This window comes from Sebastes umbrosus, chromosome 9 (assembly GCF_015220745.1).
Source record: "Sebastes umbrosus isolate fSebUmb1 chromosome 9, fSebUmb1.pri, whole genome shotgun sequence".
NCBI lineage: Eukaryota > Metazoa > Chordata > Actinopteri > Perciformes > Sebastidae > Sebastes > Sebastes umbrosus.
The window spans coordinates 22,023,528-22,048,495 of NC_051277.1; the positions used below are offsets into that span (position 1 = coordinate 22,023,528).

Below are 24,968 nucleotides of genomic sequence, written 5' to 3' on the forward strand. Positions count from 1 at the left end.
ATCACAGCAAACCGGAAGTAGCTCTCAGCCAATCAGCTTTTGCAAAGCGTCCTAAGCTGACGTCAGCCCGGTACCGATGAACAACCGGTAGCGTTGAAGAGAGAGCTGAATGGTAGCCCGTTGTTTGTAGCTTTGTGTTAATAACCCCCCCTATATCAAACACCATGCCTTTCGATGTTAGGAGGTGAGTACGGTTCATTTTGTGTGGAGCTACGGAGAGACGGTGGTGGTTGTTTTTACGGTTCTGTGAGCTCGGGATGAATTAACTGTTGTCAAAGCAACGCCCCACTAATGAGTCAAAGTTGTAACTGGTGTTTAACGTGGAGCATGAATGGGCTGCTTTGTGGCTGGAGGTGTAGAGTTTGTGTTGTGGTGTGATGCTCAGGTATGATCACAAGAGTTTGTGTGTGAGGTTCCTGCCTGCGCATGTGCAGATTCATCCTCATCCATCCTATTATGTGACACTGATTACAGAACAATAGTAACACTATACATTCAATACAGTGTTGCCATGGCTGCATGTTTCACTAGATCAGGGGTCAGCAACCTTTACTATCAAAAGAGACATTTTAGTAAGAGAAAAACAAAAAATCTGTGATTTTGATGAAGGTAACACAGTTTATAGTCTAAGACTTAGACTATATACTTAGACTCTAAGTATATAGTATATATGTCTAATGCAGTGAGGGCCAAAGTGCAAATGTACTAAAGAGTATTAGGGCCACATTGAGGGAAAAAAAGTCTGAGATTTTCAGAATATAAGTCATAATATTACTAGATAAATGTCGTAACATTACGAGAATAAAGTCATAACTTTACGAGAAAAAAAGTCGTAATATTACGAGAATAAAGTCATAACTTTACGTGAAAAAAAGTCGTAATATTACGAGAAAAAAGTCAGAAGTTTACGTGAAAAAAAGTCGTAATATTACGAGAAAAAAGTCAGAAGTTTACAAGAGAAAAGTCATAACTTAAGGAGAAAAAAAGAAAACAACACGTAAAATTACTACTTTATAATATTATGACTTTATTCTCATAATATTATGACTTTTTCCCCGTAAACCTATGACTTTATTCTCGTAATACTATGACTTTTTTCCCGTAAACCTATGATTTTATTCTCGTAATGTTATGACTTTATTCTCGAAATCTAATTTATTTTTTTTTCCTAAATGTGGCCTTAATACTTCGTCGTACCGTCTTCTCATAGACCTACAACAATGAAAAATAAAATTGAAAATGTAAACAAAAAACAGTTATTCATTTCCACTAATTTTTTAAAAATTCCACAGGGAGCCACTGGAGAGGAGCTAAACAGCCGAATGTGGCTCCGGAGCCGCAGGTTACTGACCCCTGCACTAGACAAACTTGTTTACTCCCAAATCAAGGCTCTATGATCCTCCCAAATACACAAAAAGTGTCAAAGCCACCAATAAACAGACAGTCAGAAATACACCTGACTTAACAGATCATTCAACTAACCTATAGATACTGTTGGGCAATAGGCAACAGAGCTAATAGTCACACCTACAGGGCTGTTGAAACTGTCAATAGAGCGCACCCCAATCAAAATCAAGGACAGGATGTTTGCATTCAGTGGTCAGTGACAGATACTGACTGGTATTCTATCAAACTCTTATTGTTTCAATCACATGCTCAACCCTTAAAGTTAAAGTATTAACTTAAAGTAGTAGGGCGGCAACCAACAATTATTTTCATGATCAATTAATATGCAGATTGTTTTCAATAGAATCCTTTTAGTCTAAAGTAGGAAACAACGCCCATTACAACTCCCCATAACCCAAGAGGATATCCTCAAATGTCTTGTTTTGTTGGACCAAAACCCAAAGATATTCAGTTTACAATGATATGACAAAGAAAAGCAGCACGGAGAGGAAAACATGCACATTCTCAAAAATGTTCTGTGGTGCTGGGAGTAGATCGCCTCCAATATGTACTTTTTCAAAAAAATGACTTGCTCCCACACATACCTTTCTCTGCTTTATTAGTCAACGTTTCGGTCAACAATGTCCTGATGAAAGTCCTTGTTGACCGAAACGTTGACTGATAAAGCAAAGAAAAGTGTGTGCGGGAGCAAGTATTTTTTTTTGAAAAAGAAAAGCAGCACAACTTCACATTTGAGAGGCTCAAACAATAGAATGTTTGGTATTTTGTCACTATTTTTGCTTGAAAGTTTAGTACGATTTAATTGATTATCAATATGGTTGCTTATTATTTTTCTGTTGATCAACTAATTAATGTATTGTATTTAGTATTAGCTCTATAAGGTCGATATCTCCTAAACAAAGTTAAAGTGGCAGTAGGCAGTATATTTTTGGCATCATTGGGCAAAAATTCTATAATAACCTTTCAGCATATTGTAATTCAAGTGTTCTGAGAGATAACTAGACTTCTTCACCTCCTCATGGATCTGTTTTCAGGCTTTAAAAAATCTAGCCCGTGACGGTAGACTTTGACCAAACACAGGTCATTTCAGAGAGAGAGAGCGTTCCTATTGGCTGTGCTCCGGTCATGTGACCGGAACTTGGCGTTCCTTCAACAGATTTCTACAATGGCGGCGGCGTCACAAACTTTCGAATTTTACAGCTATACCGTGCACTACAAGATGATTCTGAAAACATCTGAGGAGAAAAAATAGACATTAACGTAACAGAATATTGATTCATATTTGATCAGCGCTGCCTAGTTTGACCGTTTGTTCGGAGTTTGCGAGTGATTGACAGCCGGCTCTCAAAGACAGCAGCTGGACAGCAGACCTCAGATCAGTTCTTACTGCAGATGCCGTTAGGAGCACCGGAGGACACCGGAGGAACATGATTTTTTTCAGGTTACCTGTTTCATGTACTACTGTCAAGATATAGCGACCGTTTTATAAAAATAACTTTTTTTAAATCATATTTGCTCCAATCTCGCCTACTCCAGCTTTAAGAGGAAGGTCAGACTAAAACATACGTGTAAATATATTTTCATCAGGGAACAGCACAGGAGGATTTTCATCCTTGGTAATTAGTGATAGTTGATTTGGATCATAATTTGGTAAAAAAATAAAATTTCCAAGGTTAGATCACACTACTGCTGAAAAATAGTTGATTCATTGATTTATTCTATTCTGATAATCAATTTATAATTTCAGTCATTTATACAGATAAAAAAATCGAACACTCTTATTCCAGCTTCTCCAACGTTTTTGGATTTGCTGCTTTTCTCTCTTTTACATAACTGTAAATCTAATATTTTTGGGTCCGAGCTATTTGTAGATGTCACCTTGGCAACTGCTGATGATAATGATGAGTTGCACGCGGCCCTGGATAACACACATCAGCTGTCTGTCAAAGTAATCACGTTTGCTCTCGTCTTTCCTGCAGACCACAGCTGTGTTGAATTTACCAACACACAGGATCTGGCATAACTCTCGTTTGCACCGCTACAGTAGATGACCTGTGTGAGAGCGGGTGTGTCATGGGGTTATCAAGTGGTCACGTCCTGTTCAGTTGACACTTCACTGACCCACAATACCCTGATTATACAAAACCTGTGTTGCAACAGCTGGAAATGATTTGATTGACCAACTAACTAGTTGTATCGAGTTTTCACCCACTCAGAGATACTGGAGGGGGGTTTAGTCACCAGGGTGAGAGTGTGGAGCAACATAGGTTACCGTAAATTACACCATACGCTGGGATAGCATGTATTCCCAGAATGCTGCGTTGTATTTGACTACTGAATATAATAACAACACCAGAAGTAATTTTATTGGATGTAAAAGTATTACAGCTGGTCTTTTTCTGATCGTTGTCTGTGGCACTCCAAGCTCATTGGTGCCCACTGAAGATGTAAATCTTTAGAGACGGCTCACAAATATATATTTAAAGAAGGCTTAGTCATTTCCTAAAACAGCTGGGCATTGTAGTTTTAGGCAAACATTAACGACTCCATTATCCATGGAGTCGTTAATTCAAAGCTCCATTCAAAGCTTTAAACGATTCCATTATATTCATTACTCAAACAGGGTTTAATGAATATAATGGAATCGTTTAAAGCTTTGAAGCGTTTGGGTCAGCCCTAATAATTAGTATTATTTTGCCACCGCAATTGATTCCAATTTGTATCCAACCTGAAATTAGTTGTTTCAAACAGGATGAGCGCTTTCCCATCCATAAACCAAACATCCATGTAAAAACCAACCTGACCTTAGTCCACTCAGAAAGAGTTTTCTTCACATCCCCTCTCTCAAAATGCTCCATCTTTACACTTCTCATCATGTACTCTTACTAAACATGTATTAGTCTGGATGTGACTGTTCTGAAATGCCGTGATACATTACCTAAAATGGAAATAACACTGGAATTACCTATAATATATTGGCTTTCTGTGTTGCTTCTGAATGGTGTTTCAGCATTAATATAGACGGAGATCAGTTTCTAATAACAAGGAAAACCTCATTCAGAATAGCAGCTCCTTTGAATGACTGAATGAATAACTGAAAGGCTTTTATCCCAAAGTTTAATTGACCTTCAGATTATGTCATTTATTGACACACGCAGGTTGGGTTCGGGCTAACCTGATGATGTCGTGTGTTTGCTCCCGGGATAATTAGATCATGGTGACTTTATAGCGTCAGTAAAGATGCTCAGTGTCAATAGATGTCATATCTTTTAATCCTGGCAGTAATGGGTTTACTGTTTGATACTTGATGTAACACTTCAGGCAGGTGAATGAATGGAAACCTACTTAAAAACAGGCGTAGGGTTGTTGCTTTTAGCTTGTGTGATGTGAGATGAAGAATATTAATCATAAACATCCGTCATGTGAGTTTACTCAGCAATACATGAAAAAGGGATGAACTACTGACTCACTATGACTCATGTGCGAGATGGTTTATTTAGTGAGAGCCCTTCCTTGAAAAGAGGCCCTGTGGTGTCAACAGAGAGATGATGCTGGTACACCATGTCCTCACTAATAACGAGACATCTGAGCCCATTTTTACAGAAGACTGAGCAGGGGGAAGTGAAGGAGGGAGGTGTGCTGACTGTAATTCAGGAAATTACAAACGAGGCCGAGAGGTGAACTCTCAAGAGTCAACATTAGTATTCATGAATACAAAGTGTTCTGAGCGGAGGAAATTAAGCGAAACCGAGTTCTCATCCAACCTGATAATGAGTAAACCTGAGTGTATCTGAGTGTTTTATCACCGCATTAATACACTTCACTGAATGTATTTCTTAACAAAACAACCTCGTTGTTGTGGCACCTTTTTAATATTTTATGAAATCATAATTCAACTTGTGCATTTTCAATGATGCTTTATGATGTAATTTAAATGCTACCATATCATATATGAGTTTAATTGAACAAACGTATATGTTTGTCATATATTAAAATCTATATTTTCAACTGGTGCAATATAAATTATGATTTGCAATATTTTTCAAATTGAAATATATTGTATTATTCAATGTGACTGAAGTGCACGGTGTTAAATCTACATAAAAGTCTAATAATTCAAATATTTAATGTACTCCATATACTGTTGTTTAAGTGTTACTTCACAATAAACAAATATTAATAGACTATATGCTTAGAAATATTATAGATGATTCACATGTTTCCAGATTAAGCACACTTGTAATGCAACAAACATGTCAGTGTTGTCATAGTTCTTACTTACTTAAGTAAATATTGTGTCATATCAAGATTAAAATTTCTTTTATTACCACACGGCTAGGCAGTACACCACATTTCACATCAGTGCAAACAGAAAGGACATAAGTACAAAGAGAAGAAAAACATACAGTACACAACTCCACATACAATTACAATTTATAGTGTATTTGTCAACTGCACAGCTTTGGGGAAGTTGCTCCGGTTAAGGCGTCCTGTCCGTCCTCCTAGTGACCTTCTGCCCGAGGTGAGACGCTAAAAGAGATGGTGATCCGGGGGAAGAGGGTCATACGTAATCTTGGTTGCTTGTGACATTGTGGGTTGTGAATATATGAAGTTTCCAGCCTATGAGCGGATGCTCTGGTGGTGGTAATTCTGTCCTTTTCCTTTGTTGTGTACTTATGTGTGTTTCCATAGCAGACAGTAATTGATAGACAGGATGCTCTGGATTATGGCTATGGAAAATTGGACCAGTAGACCCTGCCTGACTGTATGTTATTTAGTTGTCTCAGGAAATAAAGTCTCTGTTGGGCATTTTGCATTTGATGGTTGGCGTTGAGGTCCCATTTCAGGTTATTGCTGATGAGTGTGCCAAGGAACTTGAAGGAGTCTGGTATTGTAATTGGTTGGCTGCCGATGAGGATGCATGCTTTTATTGATTGTTCAGTTGTCAAAGTCTTTTTTCCGTTCAGGACCAGGTCATTTTCCTTGCACCAGATGACTGACCTCTCTACCTCCAGCCTGTTAGGTGTCTTCATTGCCTTTCGAGATCAGTCCTACAATTGTGGTGTCGTCAGCATATTTCAGAATCCTGAAGGAGTCTGATGTTGACCTGAAATCATTGGTAAAGAGGGAGAAGAGCGTCTGGGACAAAACGTATCCCTGTGGCCACAGTGAGGTGTTAATGTTCCTGTCCTGGAGTTTCCTAAACCTCTTGAGAGGGTTGACAGGATTAAAAGTGTTACTGAAATCATCTTGCATAGGTATATTTGAGCTCCAGATGTTGGGGGTGTGATGGTGTGCCAGGTTGGGCGATAGTGCTGCGATGCATTAACGTTATTTTTGTCCTTATCTCCAACCCGTAACTTCAAGTGTAACTCAGACTTTGTGTCGCGTGTCCAGATATATCCAGACTGTCGGTGGACAGACGTACGTACAGTAACGTCCATCTGAGGCTATTTAAAGTTCACATGCAGCATCAGTTTCCATCTCACGTCTCGAGTGACCAGACGAGTGAGATTTTGTTTCCTCGCTCATATTCGAATTTAGCAATGGGAAACTGTGACTCCTAAAAATAAGTGTTTGAGATCCTATACAGCGAGGAGTGAGGATCTTCGAAACTGTGTTTCAAAGGCAAATCAGCTGCTTGCCAGGTTTGTGCAGTGTGCAAATATGTATATCATTTTAAACGTACAAATAAGTATATAACGATTGCTTGTTTTGTGTGATATGATATAACCAAGATCTATTTATGTGCTATGAAAACAATATAAAATATATTTAAGTGAATTTTGATTTCAGTAGAACTCAAAAAGAGCTTATGTACATAAAGTATGTGTACAAGTACCCCAAAAAGGATATCTATGTATATCCGTAACATATTTAAAATCCATTAAAAGGTGTGTCATTAGTAATAAATTGTGACATTTAGGGTTGTAACGGTATACCGGTCTCAAGGTATACTGTGGTATGAAAGTTGACGGTTATCATACTGAGTACATTTGCGTATACGGTATTGAAAAAAACTGACATAAGTGAGTGTGTGAGTTAAAGGTAGAGACAGGAACAGCCTGGCTGTTCTGTCGCGCATCTGCAGTATATGTTAATTGTTAATAACCATGTGACATGCTTTAGTCATATAACGTCAGGTTTACAAATCAGTTTATTATAATTCTGTTCTCATTCCTTTAAGGGTCATGTAACTACTACTACTAATAATAATAATGAAAATGAAACCAATGATGTAATACTGTGAAACCGTGGTACTTTCTGAGGTGGTCATCGTACCGTGAAAATCTCATGCCGTTACAACCCTAGTGACATTAGCTGTTTTAGTTTGGTATAATAAAGCATACTTTAAATGCATTTGTATACATAATAGCTGAATGATCTCAATATAATTTACATTAAAATGTTGTTAAATTATTAGATAATAAGTCATTTGTATGTTAAATGTGTAATTTAAAAGCGTACTTGCTTGTTATCATATATTTGTAAACAAGCTCAGTGGTCTCTTCCTACAGTTTTTTTATATAGTTGTTGTTGGATGAATACACTACATGCCAGAGCTTAAGTTCTTGTTTCTATCGTGACCACTCGTGACCACAAAACGCGGTTTGGAGTTTAAACTAAGCGTGCCGACAAAGTCTCCTTAACAACATGGATGATGTATTCTCTTCACAGTAGAGCATGTAATCCTTGAACTGAAGCCGGAAAGATAGAAATCCACAAAACTAGACTATCAAGGTTTTCACATGACAATGGTGTATATCGCTCCACCTGTCTGGTGGTCTCAGGAGGTCGGTACTGTGGCTGGGCGGAGAGGACTCGAGGAAAAGAGACCCTCCCTCTGCACATTATAGCTTAACATTCAGGAAGTGTGAAGTTATTCTGATCCTGATACAGAGCGACCCCCTCCCCCCCCCACCCACCCAGCCCCTCTCTATGCTATATATCCTACCAGGCCAGCTATTAATGCACAGTGATCTAATCCTAATGGGACATGGGCGCTGTAAGATAAAGATGGATGTGGATCAGAGAGAGAGGAAGAGACCGAGGGAAGCTGGCTGAGGTGTTCAGGATCCAGAGGTCCTTTAGCGGCGGATGAAAACAAAGGAGTGAAAGTCGAGGCCAAACAAGAAAAGCAGCAGGGTCTGGGTCTGGACAGGAAGCCCCTCCCTCCTACTTCCTCCCTCCGCCCTGCGTTGCATCAGCTGTGATTATTTCACCGACGGCTCTCTCGGTGGGAGAAATGCTCACAGATGTGAGTGCTTTTTGGAAGGAGATGAGGAAGGGGAGTGAGTGTGAGAGTGGAGATGAGAAGAAGGAGTGGGTGGGGTTTGTCAGCGATGGAGTTTTGGGGTTGAAAATGTTTCACTGCCCAAAAAGGACATGCGCAAGAACTCATGAACCTAAATAGTTTTGGTGTTGAGTAGTCCAACCCCCCCCCCCCCCTTAGTTCCTCAAATAGGCAACAACAGTATTTCATAAGAGAGTTGATTGTGTCAGGTTGCAATGATCATCCTCCGCTTCTGATTCACCGATTTACGCATCTTAAAAGTCAAAACGAAAATGTCAAGCTAAAAATTTAGCTGAGGATAAACCTGCAGTCTGCCAGCCCGAATCCTTCACTGCTGGTGTTACTGTATGTAATTGCTCTTCCACTTGAAGATAAAACCATATAATTATAAGTTGTGTTTATAATTCCAGTGTGCCTCTTTTCACTGGTGTGTGTTTATGTTGGCTTTGTGTTTTCCTGTGTATATGTTGAGCGTCAGAGACCTTTGTTGGGGTCAGGTCGCAATTACAGAGCACACATTCAAAGTGTGTGCTCTCGTGTTACCCTGTAAAATGTGTGTATGTGTGTTGCGGCCGGCTGTCTGGACCTGTTGTGTGTAATGGCGTTGATCCAGAACTAACATTCCACCACTCTGCTGTAATATCACACAGCCTTATGGGTACAGAGTGTGCTTCTTTTCTCAGCACGTAGTGTTTACACTTTCTTTCTTTTTTCTCACTCCCCTTTTCCCCTTTTTTTTTTGTTTCCTTTTCTTCCTTTCTCTCCGCAGATTCGATATCTACAGGAAAGTGCCAAAAGATCTCACCCAGCCCACATACACGGGAGCTTGCAGTGAGTCAAAATTATGAGCTTCTATTTTTGGTTGTTTTTTTGATTTGGATATTTTGTTGAATTTAAGTTTGATGCAATAAAGTTCCATTTCCCCATTCAGTCACAAACTTAAAAATACCCTTATTTGGTTTCTGGCTGAAAAGATTGTTACCACTCATGTCTGTACATGGAATATGAAACTATACCTCCAGAAGACAGTTGGTTTAGTTTAGCACAAAGGCTCAAAACAGTTAACCTCGTTCTTTTTGAAGGTAACATAATTCTCCTAACAGCAGCTTATAACAAATTCACACCAAAACCAAATGACAAGCAGCGGTTTTATTGTTGTTTTTTACAATTTGGTTTATGTGCGTATTAAACAAACAAGATGTAACATGTTAATTAGTGAGCATTAAAGGTGCTGGTGGTCTGATTTTGTTTTAGACTGAGCCAATTTAGCAGTTTTCCAATCTTTGTGCCAAGCTTAACTAAGCGGCTATTGGCTCTCTAGCTTCATATTAAAACCACAACTTATAGTTTTTGGACTAAACAAACGAGATATAACCTTGATACCTTGGGGGCAGCTGTAGCTCAGTGGGTAGAAGAGACGGGGTAGAGCGGGTCTTCTTTTAACCACAAGGTTGGCGTTGTCCTACTGGCTGCATGTCAAAGTGTCCTTGAGCGAGACACTGAACCCCAAGTTGCTCCCTTGGCGCTTTACGGCAGCCAACTGCTCGTAAATAGCTAAGAATGTGTTAAATGCAGGGGTCAAATTTCATGTACAGTATGTACCTGTATGTATATGATGATGCTAATAAACTTTAAGTTTATTTTTAAGTTCAACTTGTTAATTAGTGAGCTTGAGATGTGTTTTTTTTACCTTTGGACAGATCTAGGCTGGCTGTTTTCCCCTGTTGTGCTAAGCTAACTTCATATATAGCATACAGACATGAAAGTGTAGTCAATCTTCTTATCCAAATTAAAAAAAAACAACAAGTTAAAACATTCTTTAATCCAAATAGTATTTATTCACATGTTAATGCCATCTATACTGCCTGCTCTTAAATGTCAATAACTAATAAAGTTGTAATCTTAGCCAGCCTACTTTTTAGCGTACCTAAGGGCGTTTTACGTGGGTAGATGTATTGGAAAGAGTTCAAGCACGGGAGGAGTTGACAGATGTAGTTCATGTACCCACCTGTCCCAGTACATCCTGACATTCAGCACAGGGGACTAGGTTACCTGCTTTAGCACAAAAGAGCACGGCAGGAATGTTAATGAGAACGCTCTTTCATCGCCTCAGGCCATGTGAGAAGTCATCAGTGGAAATCTAAATGCAGGTCATGCGTTTTTTCTTGCTTGTCATCGATACGTCATTACGCAATCGGGGAAGTGTATTGATTATTCACCCGCATGATTGAATACAAAAGACACCGATGACACATTTTTGGCGCCTCTTTCTCTGTCATTTACTAGTATTGGTTATTCATTGGTCCGCTGATGACAGGGTAGAAGAAAATGTCAACGTCAAACCAAGCTGATGACTGGATGGATAAACACTGGTGTTGCCGTTGAATAATGAACAGTTCAACTCAGATTATAAAACACCTTCCTGGATGACAGGGGCTGGAATGGATTTGCTAAAGATATCCGCACGGTTTCCACCCATGAGGAAATGGATGGAAGTTCTTCCTGCGCACAATCAACACCCTTCCTGTCTCCATCCACTGTCTAGGGGTGAGGGCATTGGGTTGATTTGGATATTATACGGTTATTGCTTCATCCACAGCAGGTCAAACTCACATTTTGGAACCAGAAACAGACTCCCCCTTTTCACAAAAGGCCAAATATTTGACCCCGTCTGCTTTTGTTATTCTGTTTTAGGGCCCACATTCCTCTGAGTTCAATTTTTACGGTATTTACTGTGAACAATAACACACAGTGGTTTCCGGAGCCATTTCTAGCTTTGGACATAATGTATCAATCTATTTATTTGACTGATTTTCTGTCATTTCTGATAGAAAATTCTCATTTATCTGTGTGGGGGGTGGGGTGGGGTGGGGGGGGGTGGGGTGGGGGGGTGGGGTGGGGGGGGGGGGGGGGGGGGGGGGAATGAGCTTTCAGCAGTCTAGAGATGCGGCACTAGTTTCAGTTGACACCGACTGATTCATGGTGTAATTGTATCAGTTTCTTTGTGTCGAAAGCTTCTCTCTGTTAGAATGAAGCAACATTTAAGCCCATTTCATCCCATGAGAGAGTGCCGGGAAGGATGAGCTTGAGTTTAAATAAAAAAAACACTCGTGAGGTCTTTTGTAAATCATTTGGTTTGTCAGTGTTTCCATTGCGGAGCTGTTGAAATTTAAAACAGTAGCAGTCTATTATGCTGATCTTTAGTAATCCCCCTTCCAGTAGTGTGCCCTTTGAAGCCCGGAGAGAATTACTGTACAAGTCTTTTAACTAGCCTGAATTGGTGACCTATGTGTCATAGCGACACTCCCTATTGTTTGTGGTTTAAACATTACCTTAAAGCCGCAGGTTTGGCTGTGATGCACTGCCAACCACAAGGTCACGTGACAGCGAGATACTAGGAGACAGTTGCCACGTAAACACGCCTCACCTGCTGAGTGAGAGCTTTTCTGGCCGAGCCGCTCGTCATACCGGATAGACCACAATTGCGCAGACACAGATCAGTTCCTTCCATATTTATCTTAGTAAACACATGACGACGTTTTATGTGACCCTTTGGCTGATTTAGTTTGACACATGAAGTGAAAAACATCAGCCTGGTTGCTTCTCCTTTTTAAGCTCAGGCTTTATTTAGACTCAGACTGAACAAAAATATTTATTGTTTAAGGTTAATTATTCCTAATTTGGTTTCTGTCTAGTTTTTAGTTCTTTGTTGGAACCATTTTTGGCCTTGGTGATTGTCAGTGTGTGAGTTTGTCTAAGGAAACTGAAAAAAGAGCATGCGTAGCATGATCTCACCTCTCTCAGAGCAGATATGCTGTAATGGCTGCCTGTTGTGCTGGTATTTAATGTGTAATTAGTGTCGGAGGGTCTTTAAAAACCTGCGTAATGGCAGACTTAACACTGCCAGTAAAACAGCTATTTAGGGAAATATTTTATGGCAACTGTGATTTCATTAATATTTTATGTCAGCCATTCCTAAAGGCTGGAAGAGCCCGGCTCATTTGGTTTGCATCATCCCTTGAAATGCCGGCATAATTTGAGATTAATGTGAAATAAGTACGTCAGATCGGCAGCGAGTTAAGTGTTTAAACAAGGTCTAACTTTCTTCCTCTCTGCCCACAGTTTCCATCCTCTGCTGTGTCTTCATACTCTTCCTGTTCCTGTCTGAGCTAACGGGATTCATAGCCACAGAAATGTAGGTATCGCATCAAATCTCAGAATAATATAGGGTGAAATATCTTGTAATATCCTGTGGCTGAAACACGCTAAATGTAGAGGGCAGTTCCTTTTGTTGGCACAGGATCTGCTGTCTGAAATATAACAAGCCGGGGACTTAATCATGAATGTCAATGCCCTCATTATGATGTATTCTGCTCGGGCGCTGTGTTGTAACCAATGAATGGAGTCACTTTTCTCACAGGAAATTGGCTCTGTGCATGCGTCAGCCTCTTGGTGATGTGTAATAAGGGATGACTTGGGGAGGGGGGAGGGGGGATGTAACAGGAAGGAAATTACAATAAAGATACACAAATAGTCTTATAATTTAGCAGAAGATGAATCGCTGACTGGTAAAGTGGTGTTTTTTTTTTTCCTCTCATTAAAAGTTTGGTTGGAGCTCATCTAACCATGTTTCCTGTTTTCTGTCCATTACAGTGTAAATGAACTGTATGTGGATGATCCCGATAAAGAGAGTGGTGGGAAGATAGAAGTGAGTTTAAACATCAGTTTGCCAAACTTACACTGTGATTGTGAGTATATACATAATATATACATATATACAACTTTTCACACAATTTCTTTGCACTACACTTCCTCTTTGTGTGTTCTCTTTTTCATATTGTTTATTTGTTCCGTACCTTTTTATCAAACAGTACCCTATGTACCATGTCCTATCATTTAATATGGCATATTAGCAAAAAGATACACGATGCCCTAGATAGAAGAAGTACACTCTCAAAGCCACATTGCGGTTTGTTTACTTGGGTGTGTTGTGGCATGCTGCTAGACAACACTAGATTTTTCAGGCCAGCCTCCGGGGCCGCGTCGCCTCCATTTGATCTCGCGCTGCCAGTTTGAGTTGTCTCTCTTGGCTCGTCCGCTGTACTTCGGTGTCAGAGAAGTGGGCAGGACGGAGAGCAGTCACCGGTTATTTGCTCCTCATGACTCCCATCAGAAACTATGCCCAATGACACACACACACACACACACACACACACACACACACACACACACACACACATACACACACACACTGGCGAGGCGAGGGCAGCACAGAAAACACACATTCGTTTTGATTCGAGCGATATCCAAAAATGGCAAAGCTAATAAATGCTCGTGTGAAAAATGAAGTCCAGATTTTCTGTGAGAGAGAGAGAGAGAGAGGCTTTGGCATGCAGACACACAGCTGTTGGCCATGTGTTTAGACGAGGTCACTCATGGCACGCCTAAAGAAAGGCCGCCTCATGCCGTTTCCAATTAAAGCCCTGGGTGATTGTATGTATGGTGGTTTTTGTTTATTTGCAGAATTTCAACTTTTTGCAGAAATGTGTGGCCTTCTTAAATAGCAGCTCAGACACACTGGTGTAACCACACTGCAGCTGCATGTCATGAGTAGAAATGTTCCTCAGCCGTCCTCCCTGCGAGTTACTATTGTACATCAGTTTGTTTTCCAGGCCTCCAAACAGGTTGTCATCCATTACATATTTACTTGGAGGGAGAGGAATCACTTCATCATGGAAAAGCTGGCATTTTCATCTCTTTTTACTATTTATCTGCTCTGCTGCTCCGGATTTAAACACCGTTTCCCTCCACTGACCTTTACGGGTTGCCAGGTCTTGATTTATGACTTCATGGAAATGCAGAACCGCGTGTAATAACCTTATAATAATTCCCCCCCTACCTCCCCTCGATCCACTTTACATGAACACACTTCCACTTCTAAATGTCTTAAAAAGGAGAAACAACCAGCTCAGACGCACCAGCAGTGGCAGACTTAACTTATGTTTGTGTACTGTATTTTGAGATCTGGACAGACGGAGTTGGGGGGGCTCAGGGGTCGGACTTGTCTTGAATGTCAAAGGTCAGACATGTGGAGGTTTTAGCACAGGTCCAGCAGACGTGCCTCTCTGCACTGCTAGCCAACACACGGCGCAGGCCAGCTCTGAAAATAGGCCACTGCCAGTGTGCCAACACACGGCGGCCTACACGAGGGGGGGTCAGGGAAGTCTAGATGGAAAAACACAGACAGGCAGGATAGGTGGTCTGTTTGGACTTTGTGTGTTTACTCTGTGGGTCACCCTCTGCAGAATCTCTCTTTATTATTCTCTTCTTCCTCTGATGATAAAAAAGTGCTTGTTTGGTTATTTGACTGTAAAAAAAAAGAGAGCAAGCTGCAGCTAATGAGTATTTTCATTATCAATCATTTCTTTGAATAACCAATTCATCGTTTAGTCCATAAAGAGTCCAAAAAAATCTGGAAAAATACATGTTGCAATGTGATGATGTCTTCAGTTAACTTATTTGTCTTTATAATAGTTAATAAATAATAACAATTTATGTCTATATTGACATTTATTCTTCATTTTGCATCTGTGTGAGCACTTGTGTAAACTTATGATTTCAGTGTTTGTAGTTTTTTTTTCATTTTATTGAACTCAATAAACAAAATAAAGATCAAGATTATCATACCAAACAGAGAAAAACAGCATGTTTGGTATAGCGCTGAAACAACAATTTGATTAGTCAAAACAAAATAGATAATTGATAATGAAAAAAAATGTTAGTTGCAGCCCTAGTTGGTATTTTTGCATTAATCAATCATCAAAACAGTTGTTGATTAATTTCTATTGTTTAATTAATCTAATTGATTAATCGACTGATTGTCTCAGCACTGATATTAGTACAAGTTTGGAACCAGAAATGTGTAATAATTTGGCTGATATTCTTTCTTGTTCGTTATTTATCAAACTATTAATGTGTGCTTGTTTCTTCAGTGGTGGGTTTGGACATCCAGGATGAGATGGGCCGCCACGAGGTCGGTCACATAGACAACTCCATGAAGATCCCTCTCAACCAGGGTGATGGCTGTCGCTTTGAGGGAGAGTTCACCATCAACAAAGTAAGACCTCATCATCACAAGTGTTGGGGAGGTTACTTTAGAAATGTAATAGGTTACAGATTACTAGTTACCCTGTAACAATGTAACCAGTAATGTAACTATTTCAATTATTTCATCAAAGTAGTGTAACTTATAACATTTGATTACTTTTTGATTACTTTTCTAACAAATGTTTTAAACTGGTCAATAAACCTGAAAAGTTCTAAAATCAAAAACTTAAAGTTTTCATATTATGCTCATTTTCAGGTTCATACTTGTTCATACCTGAATATGCCTGTTTTCACCCTCTGTCTGAAACTCTCTGTTTATCACATTGCTAGGCAACAGTTTGGGTACATGTTTACTTCCTGTTAGCTGATGTCATTCACATACACCGCAAACAAGAAATAAACTGCGACACATTTAGAATGTTTACAGTTAAAAATGTGAAATGGCCTATATATTGTACAGTTGGGTGACATCAAAATTACAGAAATCTTCACGGCTCGTTTAAAGGCAGTTTCTGAATACAGGCTGTGTGTATTTCTCTGTGGATTGAGTGTTTTGATACTTGAACAGTATTTATACAGCACTTAAAACTGCTTTATAATAAAAAAAGCATGAAAATCTCACTTTTTACAATATGGGACCTTTAAACCTTTAAACTGTCAAACTTTTATTAAAAGTTCTTTAATAAAACTAGAATTAAGATTGGAACAGAGCAACATAATGAATGTTATGTTCTACATATAACATTTTTACCAAAATATATTCAGATGTAACCCCTTTGTAATCACCAACATTTTGATTAGTAACTGTAATTTAATTACTTATTTTTTCTCAATAACTGTGATTTAATTACATATTTTTCTTAGTAACTGTAACTGATTCCAATTACATTTATTATATAATTTAGTTACATAACTCCGTAACTCATGTAACTAGTTACTCCCCAACACTGTTCATCACATAGTAGAGTGGAGAAGAGGAATAACCCACACTCACTGTATGATTTTAAATGGCTGGTCTCCTTCAGAGGAAGGCAAAAGTCAGCTTTTTTTCTGTGCCCAGTAATTACATCATGATGGATCGGATAAGAGGTTTGATATTTTTGTGGGACATAAGCTCTTGGACTATATGTTGTTTATTTGTCTTGAACTGAGTGAAGCATTAGAGCCCCCCCATCGGAGACGAGTGAGGCCGAGCTCCTGCCTCCTCCCCTCTAAATTGAGTTACGTTAAATGGAATCGGCTTTGGTTACATCTGCAGGCTGGGCCCTGTGAAGTCCTGTTTGTCCTACCACCGTCTTGTGCGTCAGTCTTTCCACTCCATTTAAGATGATTAACCCAGCAGTTGTACATTTAACACTCCTGCTTGTGGAATATTTGGAAATACGTGAAACGTGTTAAATTGGATTTTTCTTCCGGAGGCAAGGGCCATTTAGTTTCCAACCAACTGTGTGTGTGTTCAGACTTAGTCATTAGTTAACTAAATGTGTTACAGGTTCTCACATGAACTCACCTAGCTGTGTCTGTGTCTATGTTTGTGTCTTCAGGTACCTGGAAACTTCCATGTGTCGACACACAGCGCTACAGCGCAGCCCCAGAGCCCAGACATGACCCACAATATCCACAAGCTGGCCTTTGGAGAAAAGCTCCAGGTCGGCACTGAAACACACCCCCAGAAGAAAAATGGATACAGATAAGATCTACAGTGTCAAGGCTTGCTGATCACAGATTCTCTCTTTTGTCATGCAGGTACAGAAAGTACAAGGAGCCTTCAATGCGTTAGGAGGGGCTAACAGGCTGTCATCTAATCGTACGTATCCACGCTGCACATGCACTCACCAGAACCACTATGGGACTTTTATGTAAGGCACGGGGTGATGCAATGAAATGGGACACCCAGTGGACGTCTGTCGAATCCAAAGTGGAAAACACAGCTGACACTGCATCCCAGATGTAAAGGATCCAGCCAGTTATATCATGATCCAAACTGCATCCATTTTTGGACACTTTATTTTAATCAAATAACTTTGTTTTTTTTCTCTTGCAGCTCTGGCTTCCCATGACTACATTCTGAAGATTGTTCCAACAGTGTATGAAGACCTATCAGGCAAACAGAGGTTCTCCTACCAGTACACTGTAGCCAACAAGGTGCTGTCTTCCTCCTATTATCCCTCTTTTCCTTTCCCCTCTCTGACCTGTTGGATCCCACCCTCTGTGTCATATGTTTTTGCACATCGAGGCAGCAGCGTTACCGTCCCAACATATGGCCTGAGCGTGTATCGCTGCGTTAACTTGTGCGCTCAACCGGAAGTGAAAGCTCATCCCTAGTAACTGGAAACGCTCCCCAGATGTCAACAAGCCATAAACACACTTCCTAGAACTGTGACTGACAGCTGGGTTTGGGAGTAACAACAGTGCAGCTCAGCTGTGAATTGACAAGGATGAGAGCCTGAGGGGAATATCCAAAAATCTCACTGCCCAAAGCATAAATAAAGGTCCAGCTGAGGCACGCATCAGGTGAATTAGGATAAAGTTCACTGATATCCATGTCATCACATAACAATTACTCCCAACACATTGTAGCCTCCTCCTCCCCGCTTACTTCACCAGTTTTATTCAGCCAACATTCATCTTCAATGAATCATTCATGACTTTTGAGTGACTTTATCCGAAAGCAATTCTGTAATGACTCTTAAACGCCGCCGCTGTCGCCGCTGCCGCCGCCGCCGCCGCCGCCACCACCGGAGATAAGAATGAAATAACAGATCGCTCTGAATTGATTTCTGAACATAATGGGATTAACAGTCTCGGTGTTTATTAAATCGATTTCTCTCGCCAGGCGCCGCTCCAAAACTCAATTAAATTTGTAACACGCTCTCTCTCTTTTTTTTCATCTCACACAGGAGTACGTCGCTTACAGCCACACGGGCAGGATCATCCCGGCCATCTGGTTCCGATACGACCTCAGTCCAATCACAGTCAAGTACACAGAGAGGAGACAGCCCGTCTATCGCTTCATCACAACAGTGAGTGAATTGTCAGAACAAAAAAGAAATCTTTGGCCTAAAGTATTAAGATTTATTTTAATTCCAGGTATTTTAAAGGGTCTTAAATCCAGTGAAAACTCTGATTTTAGGCTTAAAACATCATCTTAAAGCTGCAATAATGGATTTTTTGCCATGTAGGGGCAGCGGAAATGAGCTGTGAATGCAACACTGACATTATAGGCCACTTTCACAGCAGCCATTTTCATAATTTTGACATGTCAATACAGGGTGAATACAGGTGTAACTAATAACATTAATTGTTGACCTGTTCTATTTAGGTGGCCGAGTAATTTTATCAATTACACCTGTGTTTATTGGTGCCTTCCATTGAAACTTGTGTTTACAACATGGGAGGTCATGCACACAATAAGTAGTTCAAGTAGATAAATTGTGAGAACACCTCTTCTAAGCAACGGCAATATTAGCGTTACTGTCGGCGTCTAGAAGCCACAGAGGCTAACAATTTAGCAAGCTAGCAAGTGGGTAACATAAAGCAGGAAATGCAAAGGCATAATGGCAGAAGAAAAAGATGAGGTCGTAGGGAATATCAACATTTTCCTCAGACATATATACGAATACAATTACAATATATTAACTTATTATGAACCGAAAAAATTAACTTCCATGGCCTTCGCCATTTCTGACAACGTCAACAAACACGCCACAATTCGTGAACTCTGAGCTTTCAGGAACGTTCCACTTACAAAGTCGTGAATACCACAAGAGGGAGGGGGTCGTTCATATGGACTCTTCTCGTGAACACGGTAAACACGACCACATTTGAAGGCACCATATTAACACTCTCTGTAAAACTCACTAATTCATGTTTTTTCTAATTCCCAATGGAAAAAATATAAAATAAATGTGACATGAAAGTTGTTGCTTGTAGTGATGAACCCACAGTGAATTATAATCCAACTCTGCAGTTCCCCTCAGCTCTACTGAGCTTTTTAGCATCATTCAGCTCATTGTTTTGGTTTAATGACAGGCAGCTTTACTATTTTGCTTCACTCTTCACTCTCATCAACCCTGTTTTTCACCAACAGGCAGCTGTTTTAAGCGGAAAAAGCTCTGATAAACCCACTGTACGCTACCTGCCCAGCACCAGAAAGAGGCACCTAGTTTCCTCAGGAGCTGGTGTCGACTAAAATGTAGCTAAAAGGAGAAAGAATACTGGACTTACATTGATTTTGTGACCAGAAACACGACTCCAGGTAGCTAAATGTTAATGTTGCGACGTCTGCTGGATGTGTAAAAAGGCAACTGTTAGCTAACAGGTAACTTAATAAGCTAACAGTATGTCAGCTTGTTGCACTGCTCCCATGTCACCAAAAAATCAGTTAAAGCCTCTGAACACCCACACAGGTGTTTTCAGTTATTCTGGCTGATTAGAGCTCTGCTCAGGTTGAAGGTGAGTGTAGGTATGATGGAAATTCATCTACCAATAAGAATGATTAAAGTGTAATTTGTCCCGCCCTAACAGGTGCAACAAAGCTAACAGGAGACTCAGGAAGATGTCAATCAATTCCAGTCTATACACGCTCACGCAGTCCTGAGAAGAGGTCTAATCAGCCACTCTAACTGAAAACACCTGTGTGGGTGTTCTCATGACTTAACCACTTCAACGACAAGCACATCGTGTACACGACTTCCCATGTTGTAAACACAAGCTCACGAGTTTCATTTGAAGGCACCATAATGTAAAACCTAACTTTTCTTAGTAAAAAATCTAAATAAACACACAGTATGTCTCACAAAACAATGTTGAGACTACTACTGTAGGTTTTCACGTATGCTTTTGTGATTTTTAGGTTTCTTCTGTTTCTTTATTGGTCTCATAAGAGGTCTTTTGAAGTCTTACATTTAAAGAAATAGAGCAGCACTTTGGGAAATAAGCTTATTTGCTTTCTCTCTGACAGTTGGATGAGACACCGACCCGGATTGATTTATACATGTAAGAAGTTAAAAAACAGTCCCTTTTAAAATGTTTTATTTTGTGAAAAACAACTATTTCTATTACCTCCTGAATTCCTTTCCTCTCTATCTGCCTCCTCTCCTCCTCTCCCCACCTGACCCTGTCGGTTGAGGAATTTTGTCTGAGCCTGTACCGCCTCAGCAGGAAGGTTTCCTGCTGACTGATAATGCGGTCAGGATTAAATTGGCTGCCTGGTTGATGAGCTACACCGTTATTTGTCTTTTGAGTTGTTTAGGTTCATCATGACTTAAGGCATTTGGGGTAGGAAATGACTGTGTTCATAGTGTGATCATGAGTCATGGTTCAAGATCGTGAGTCAAGCTGCAGCAGGGCTCTTTTTGCTGGATTCCTTCACATGCTGATCTGTCAGTGTAATGTATTGTTGTGATTAACTGAGCCATTTCTAACCAGAGATGAGAACATCAGAGACTGACAGAGTGACTTGTGTTTTTCTATAGATCTGTGCCATCGTCGGCGGGACGTTCACAGTCGCAGGAATCATCGACTCCTGTATATTCACCGCTTCAGAGGCCTGGAAGAAGATCCAGATAGGGAAAATGTCATGAGGACTGCTCCCCATTCCTCCTCTCATCTTATTTATAAGTTGCTAGCCCGTTAGCTAAATCCAATCCTACTCGAAGCCACTTCCTTTTGGAGATTGTATCAGCGCGACCAATGAAGTGGCTCCTGCGGCACACGATCTAACTACCAGGCTACACGGCTACGTCTCAGTTACTTAAGCTCCTCTCAGGCTCCGTCTGCTCTGGTGACGCGTGGACGCTGACTATCTCATGTCTGCTTCCTCCGTCTTCAGTGTCAAGAGAGGAGAGGGGAAGCTCTTTTGTTACTGTGGGGATGAAGTACTGTGTGTCAGGGTTCAACCAGTCAGTATGGGTATTCGAAAGGCTGCACTAGATTTTTTTTCTTTTAGAATGAAGTAAAAAAACAAAAAGCTGATATTCACATTTTTTAAATTTGACACAAATATCCACATATATTCAATCGTAGGGAAGTTAACAAAACATGAAATACATTTTTTTTAAAAAGGGTCATTTCAGCCAGTTCAACCAGAATATCGGTCTGACCATACTGTTTTATTGTTCCCAATACAGCAAAAGGGGAATGATCCTTTGAAGGAAGTGTTCTGGTTTATAAGCCTGTGCTGTTTATAAGACTGGACTATAATTCACACGGTCCATAAAACTACATTTTGAATCAGTATGCTGACGTTATTATTTCCATCTCATTTTATCTCCTGTATTTCAAACTGTGTGCCTTTTTATAGGTTTTCTCTTCCACCCTCATGTGTTCTCTCATGGCTGCCACTAAAACCAGTTCATTGCATGTTACAATTTAATTTGTAGATTCACTTTTTTCAATCCATCATTCATCATTCTACCTTTCAGTCAATTTATACCAAATATTTCATTAACACTGTTAAAGATCCTAGTTTTGACTTTTTTCCATTCCATTTGAATTATTGCAAAAATATAGTGAATGTCTTGTTTTTTTCTAAGAGATAAATTGATTTACTTTCTTTTTTTTTTACACGGTACGTGAGCTTGTTTACTCATTGGGTTTCTACGAAGTTGTAATCTGTTTTTGTAAGGAGAGAACTTGTAGGTTGTTTTTCTTTCTTTTATACTACCTGATCAAGGACGGGGATAATCAAACGCCATCAGAAACCGATCTTTCTACTGTTAAGGTCATCCACTTCCTGTTCCGTCTCAAATTACTCTGTAATGCTATGTGTTCCTCAATTAAAGGTGCCATAGGAATCACCGTTGTACGCGTCATGTGTTCAGGTTTCTATAAGCTAGCTGCCATTCGTTCTACATGTTGTACAAATTCTTATTATATTTCCTCATTTTTTTTTTTTTACAGACAGTTTATTTTAGGATTTAGTTTACAGATCTCAAAAGGAGTACTATCACTATGTATTATTTCATAATAAAACCTTAATATAGTGAAGTTATGGAGTCCCAAGTTGTAAGTGAAAGAAGTGAGCTGCTTGTTTATAAGACAAATATTGACCTGAATTTTATCCAGGTACCCTTATCAACAATTATTCATAGAAACTGAAACCTTTGCACCTCTGATTTTAAACATTAACTAATCTCCACTGGCTGTAATTGTGTGTGTTTGAAGTGGACTTTGTGCCCAGACGCTGCTCATTTCCCTCAGCTGGCAGCCAGAGTCAACACGCTGCAGGTTGTCATTTTGTGATGTGAGCATGTAAGAGGGTGTTAAACTGTCACAGCTGTCATCATGCTTACGCCCAGCTCTGATAAGAGGTGCTTAGTGTGACTCACTCCTTTTTTTTTTTTTATTCGCCCCACATCTCTCTTGTTTACTTCCGTCACCTAACCCTTGTTCATGGTGTCGCTTAACCAAGCGTCTACGCCTCCACTAAATGACACAGATCCACAAATAACTGCTTGTTTTCGTTGATTAGGACATTATGTGGATAATCACAGAGCTTGATGCTGTTGACCTGTAATTCATCACAGCACTAAAAACTTGTACTTTACTGGAATAATGACAGATTTAACTTCATATTAATCAGAGAGAGAAGAAGAAGAAGATAAATTTCTTTATTTCTTCCCATATGAGTCATAATTTGTACAAATGAAGGAAGAATACTCTGTATATAAATGATAAAAATATAAATGTGTGAATAGAAAATACTTAGGGTTTGTTTTTTGTCATAATGCTGCCACCCAGTGGCTGGTTCGAGGAACTTCAGGCACATATAGCTCAGTCTGTTGTTGAGGCAGCAGCCCGAGACATGAGTAGAGGTCAGCTCAGGCCACAAGGATCTATAACCTGATTATGTCACTACTGGGATGTTACTAAATCCTACACGCTTTCCTCAACCTGAGCTGTCCCCCTTTTTTTTTAACCCTCTCCATTATCTCGAGCTACATCTTTGGTTAGATTACACGTTGGAGGAGGCCAGGCAGGGGGTGTCAGGCGAGGAGAAGAAGTCGCAGAAGCCGTCCTCGGACAGGTGTCCGTACTCGTTGTTGTAGAAGGTCTGTCCTGAAAGCTGGCTGAAGAAGTTGGGACGGTGCCTGGAGCTGCCGGCGCCGCTGCTTCGCCCCAGGGAACCATGTTGGGAGGCTGTCAGAGGCTCTGTGCTGCTGCTGCTGCCCATACGACTGGGAGGAGAACCAAAAAAAACAGCATTATTGTCAAGTAGTGACATCTGAGGCAGCACAGTATGCTGTTTAGGGCATATACAGTCTACAAATAGTATGTTATGTATAGTATGTTGGACAGTTTGAGTTCACAAACAATTGTTTCTCAACATGTAACTCATGTCCATCTTTAAGCTCTGAACCTATAACTGCTAAAAGTGTACATTTAGTCTGGTGATCCTGTACTTTTCTTATTGTCAACACATCTCATGAAAAGACCAACTGATTCCACTAACAAGTATCCCCTGTGTCTGTAACACAGAGCTCATTTGTTGTCCAAAAGCTATTAAAAACACATCAGAGAGCCATACTGTTGCACTGGCTGAATGTGTTCCCATGTAGTTTATTTTGAGTCATCCGGTACCATAAATACTCACTCGCTAAAAATAGTCCCCAACATACACACTATTTACTCTGTTTTAGTAATGGTTGATTAAAAGCCACAGTGCCAAGCTGATAGAGGAAGTTATTTAGCCCTTTTTCTAAACAATGAAACTATTCTTGAGTGCCACAGACAGGCTGGGAAAGTCAGAAGGTATAACCCCTTTTCACAGCAGCTATGTCATGTGAAAGCCATGTCATGTGAAAGCCATGTCATGTCATAGGTGGGTAGACACAGGTGTGATTGATCAGATTAATTATGGTTCTATTGTATTTAGTGTCACAGTCATTTTCAGTGAGAACAGCATGCACAATACCATGGCCTGGCACTCCTCAATGGATCAGGGCTATAATTATTAATGTTATTAATAACACCTGTGTTCAGCCTGCAATGACATGTCAAGGGATGTTGTGAAAAGGGCCTATAGAGTGCTACAGGAATGAGTCCTAAAACCAGGAAATGAGGTAGCATTTTAGCACTTATGGTTCTCTCGTCTCGAAGTAGATGGGTTTTAGTTAGATGCCTGAAATAAGGTCTGTGGTTAACGCAAGGTTCGTGA

At 40.1% G+C, this 24,968-nt stretch overlaps 2 protein-coding genes across 3 annotated transcripts in view; one reads left to right on the plus strand and one right to left on the minus strand.

The window, feature by feature from the left end:
• The first annotated feature begins 16 nt into the window (after positions 1–16).
• Positions 17–22,608, plus strand: ergic1 (endoplasmic reticulum-golgi intermediate compartment 1). Of its 2 annotated transcripts, XM_037779786.1 has the most exons (10): positions 17–184; positions 9,471–9,532; positions 12,824–12,896; positions 13,355–13,449; positions 15,694–15,818; positions 17,353–17,457; positions 17,555–17,615; positions 17,853–17,953; positions 18,709–18,831; positions 21,286–22,608. In XM_037779786.1, exons 1-10 carry the CDS (start codon positions 165–167, stop codon positions 21,391–21,393), a joined length of 873 nt encoding a protein of 290 aa, XP_037635714.1. In that variant the 5' UTR covers positions 17–164; the 3' UTR covers positions 21,394–22,608. The 2 variants fall into 2 exon arrangements, with proteins under 2 accessions (XP_037635714.1, XP_037635715.1); XM_037779787.1 differs by lacking the exon at positions 9,471–9,532 and having other exon boundaries at positions 51–184.
• Positions 22,609–23,402: 794 nt separating this feature from the next.
• The window catches only part of flt4 (fms related receptor tyrosine kinase 4), a 51,190-nt gene continuing 49,624 nt past the window's right edge, over positions 23,403–24,968 (minus strand). The window contains exon 30 of the mRNA XM_037779785.1: positions 23,403–23,988. Coding sequence (XP_037635713.1) covers positions 23,766–23,988 — 223 coding nt within the window. The 3' untranslated portion in view covers positions 23,403–23,765. The remainder of the gene's footprint in view (positions 23,989–24,968) is intronic.

What these genes read in the sequence shown, in the direction of transcription:
- ergic1 (XM_037779786.1), top strand. Translation starts at nt 165, where the DNA reads ATGCCTTTCGATGTTAGGAG. An exon ending in GGATTCATAGCCACAGAAAT is followed by an intron (nt 12,897 to 13,354) that starts GTAGGTATCGCA and finishes TGTCCATTACAG; the next exon opens with TGTAAATGAACTGTATGTGG. An exon ending in GCCAAACTTACACTGTGATT is followed by an intron (nt 13,450 to 15,693) that starts GTGAGTATATAC and finishes TTGTTTCTTCAG; the next exon opens with TGGTGGGTTTGGACATCCAG.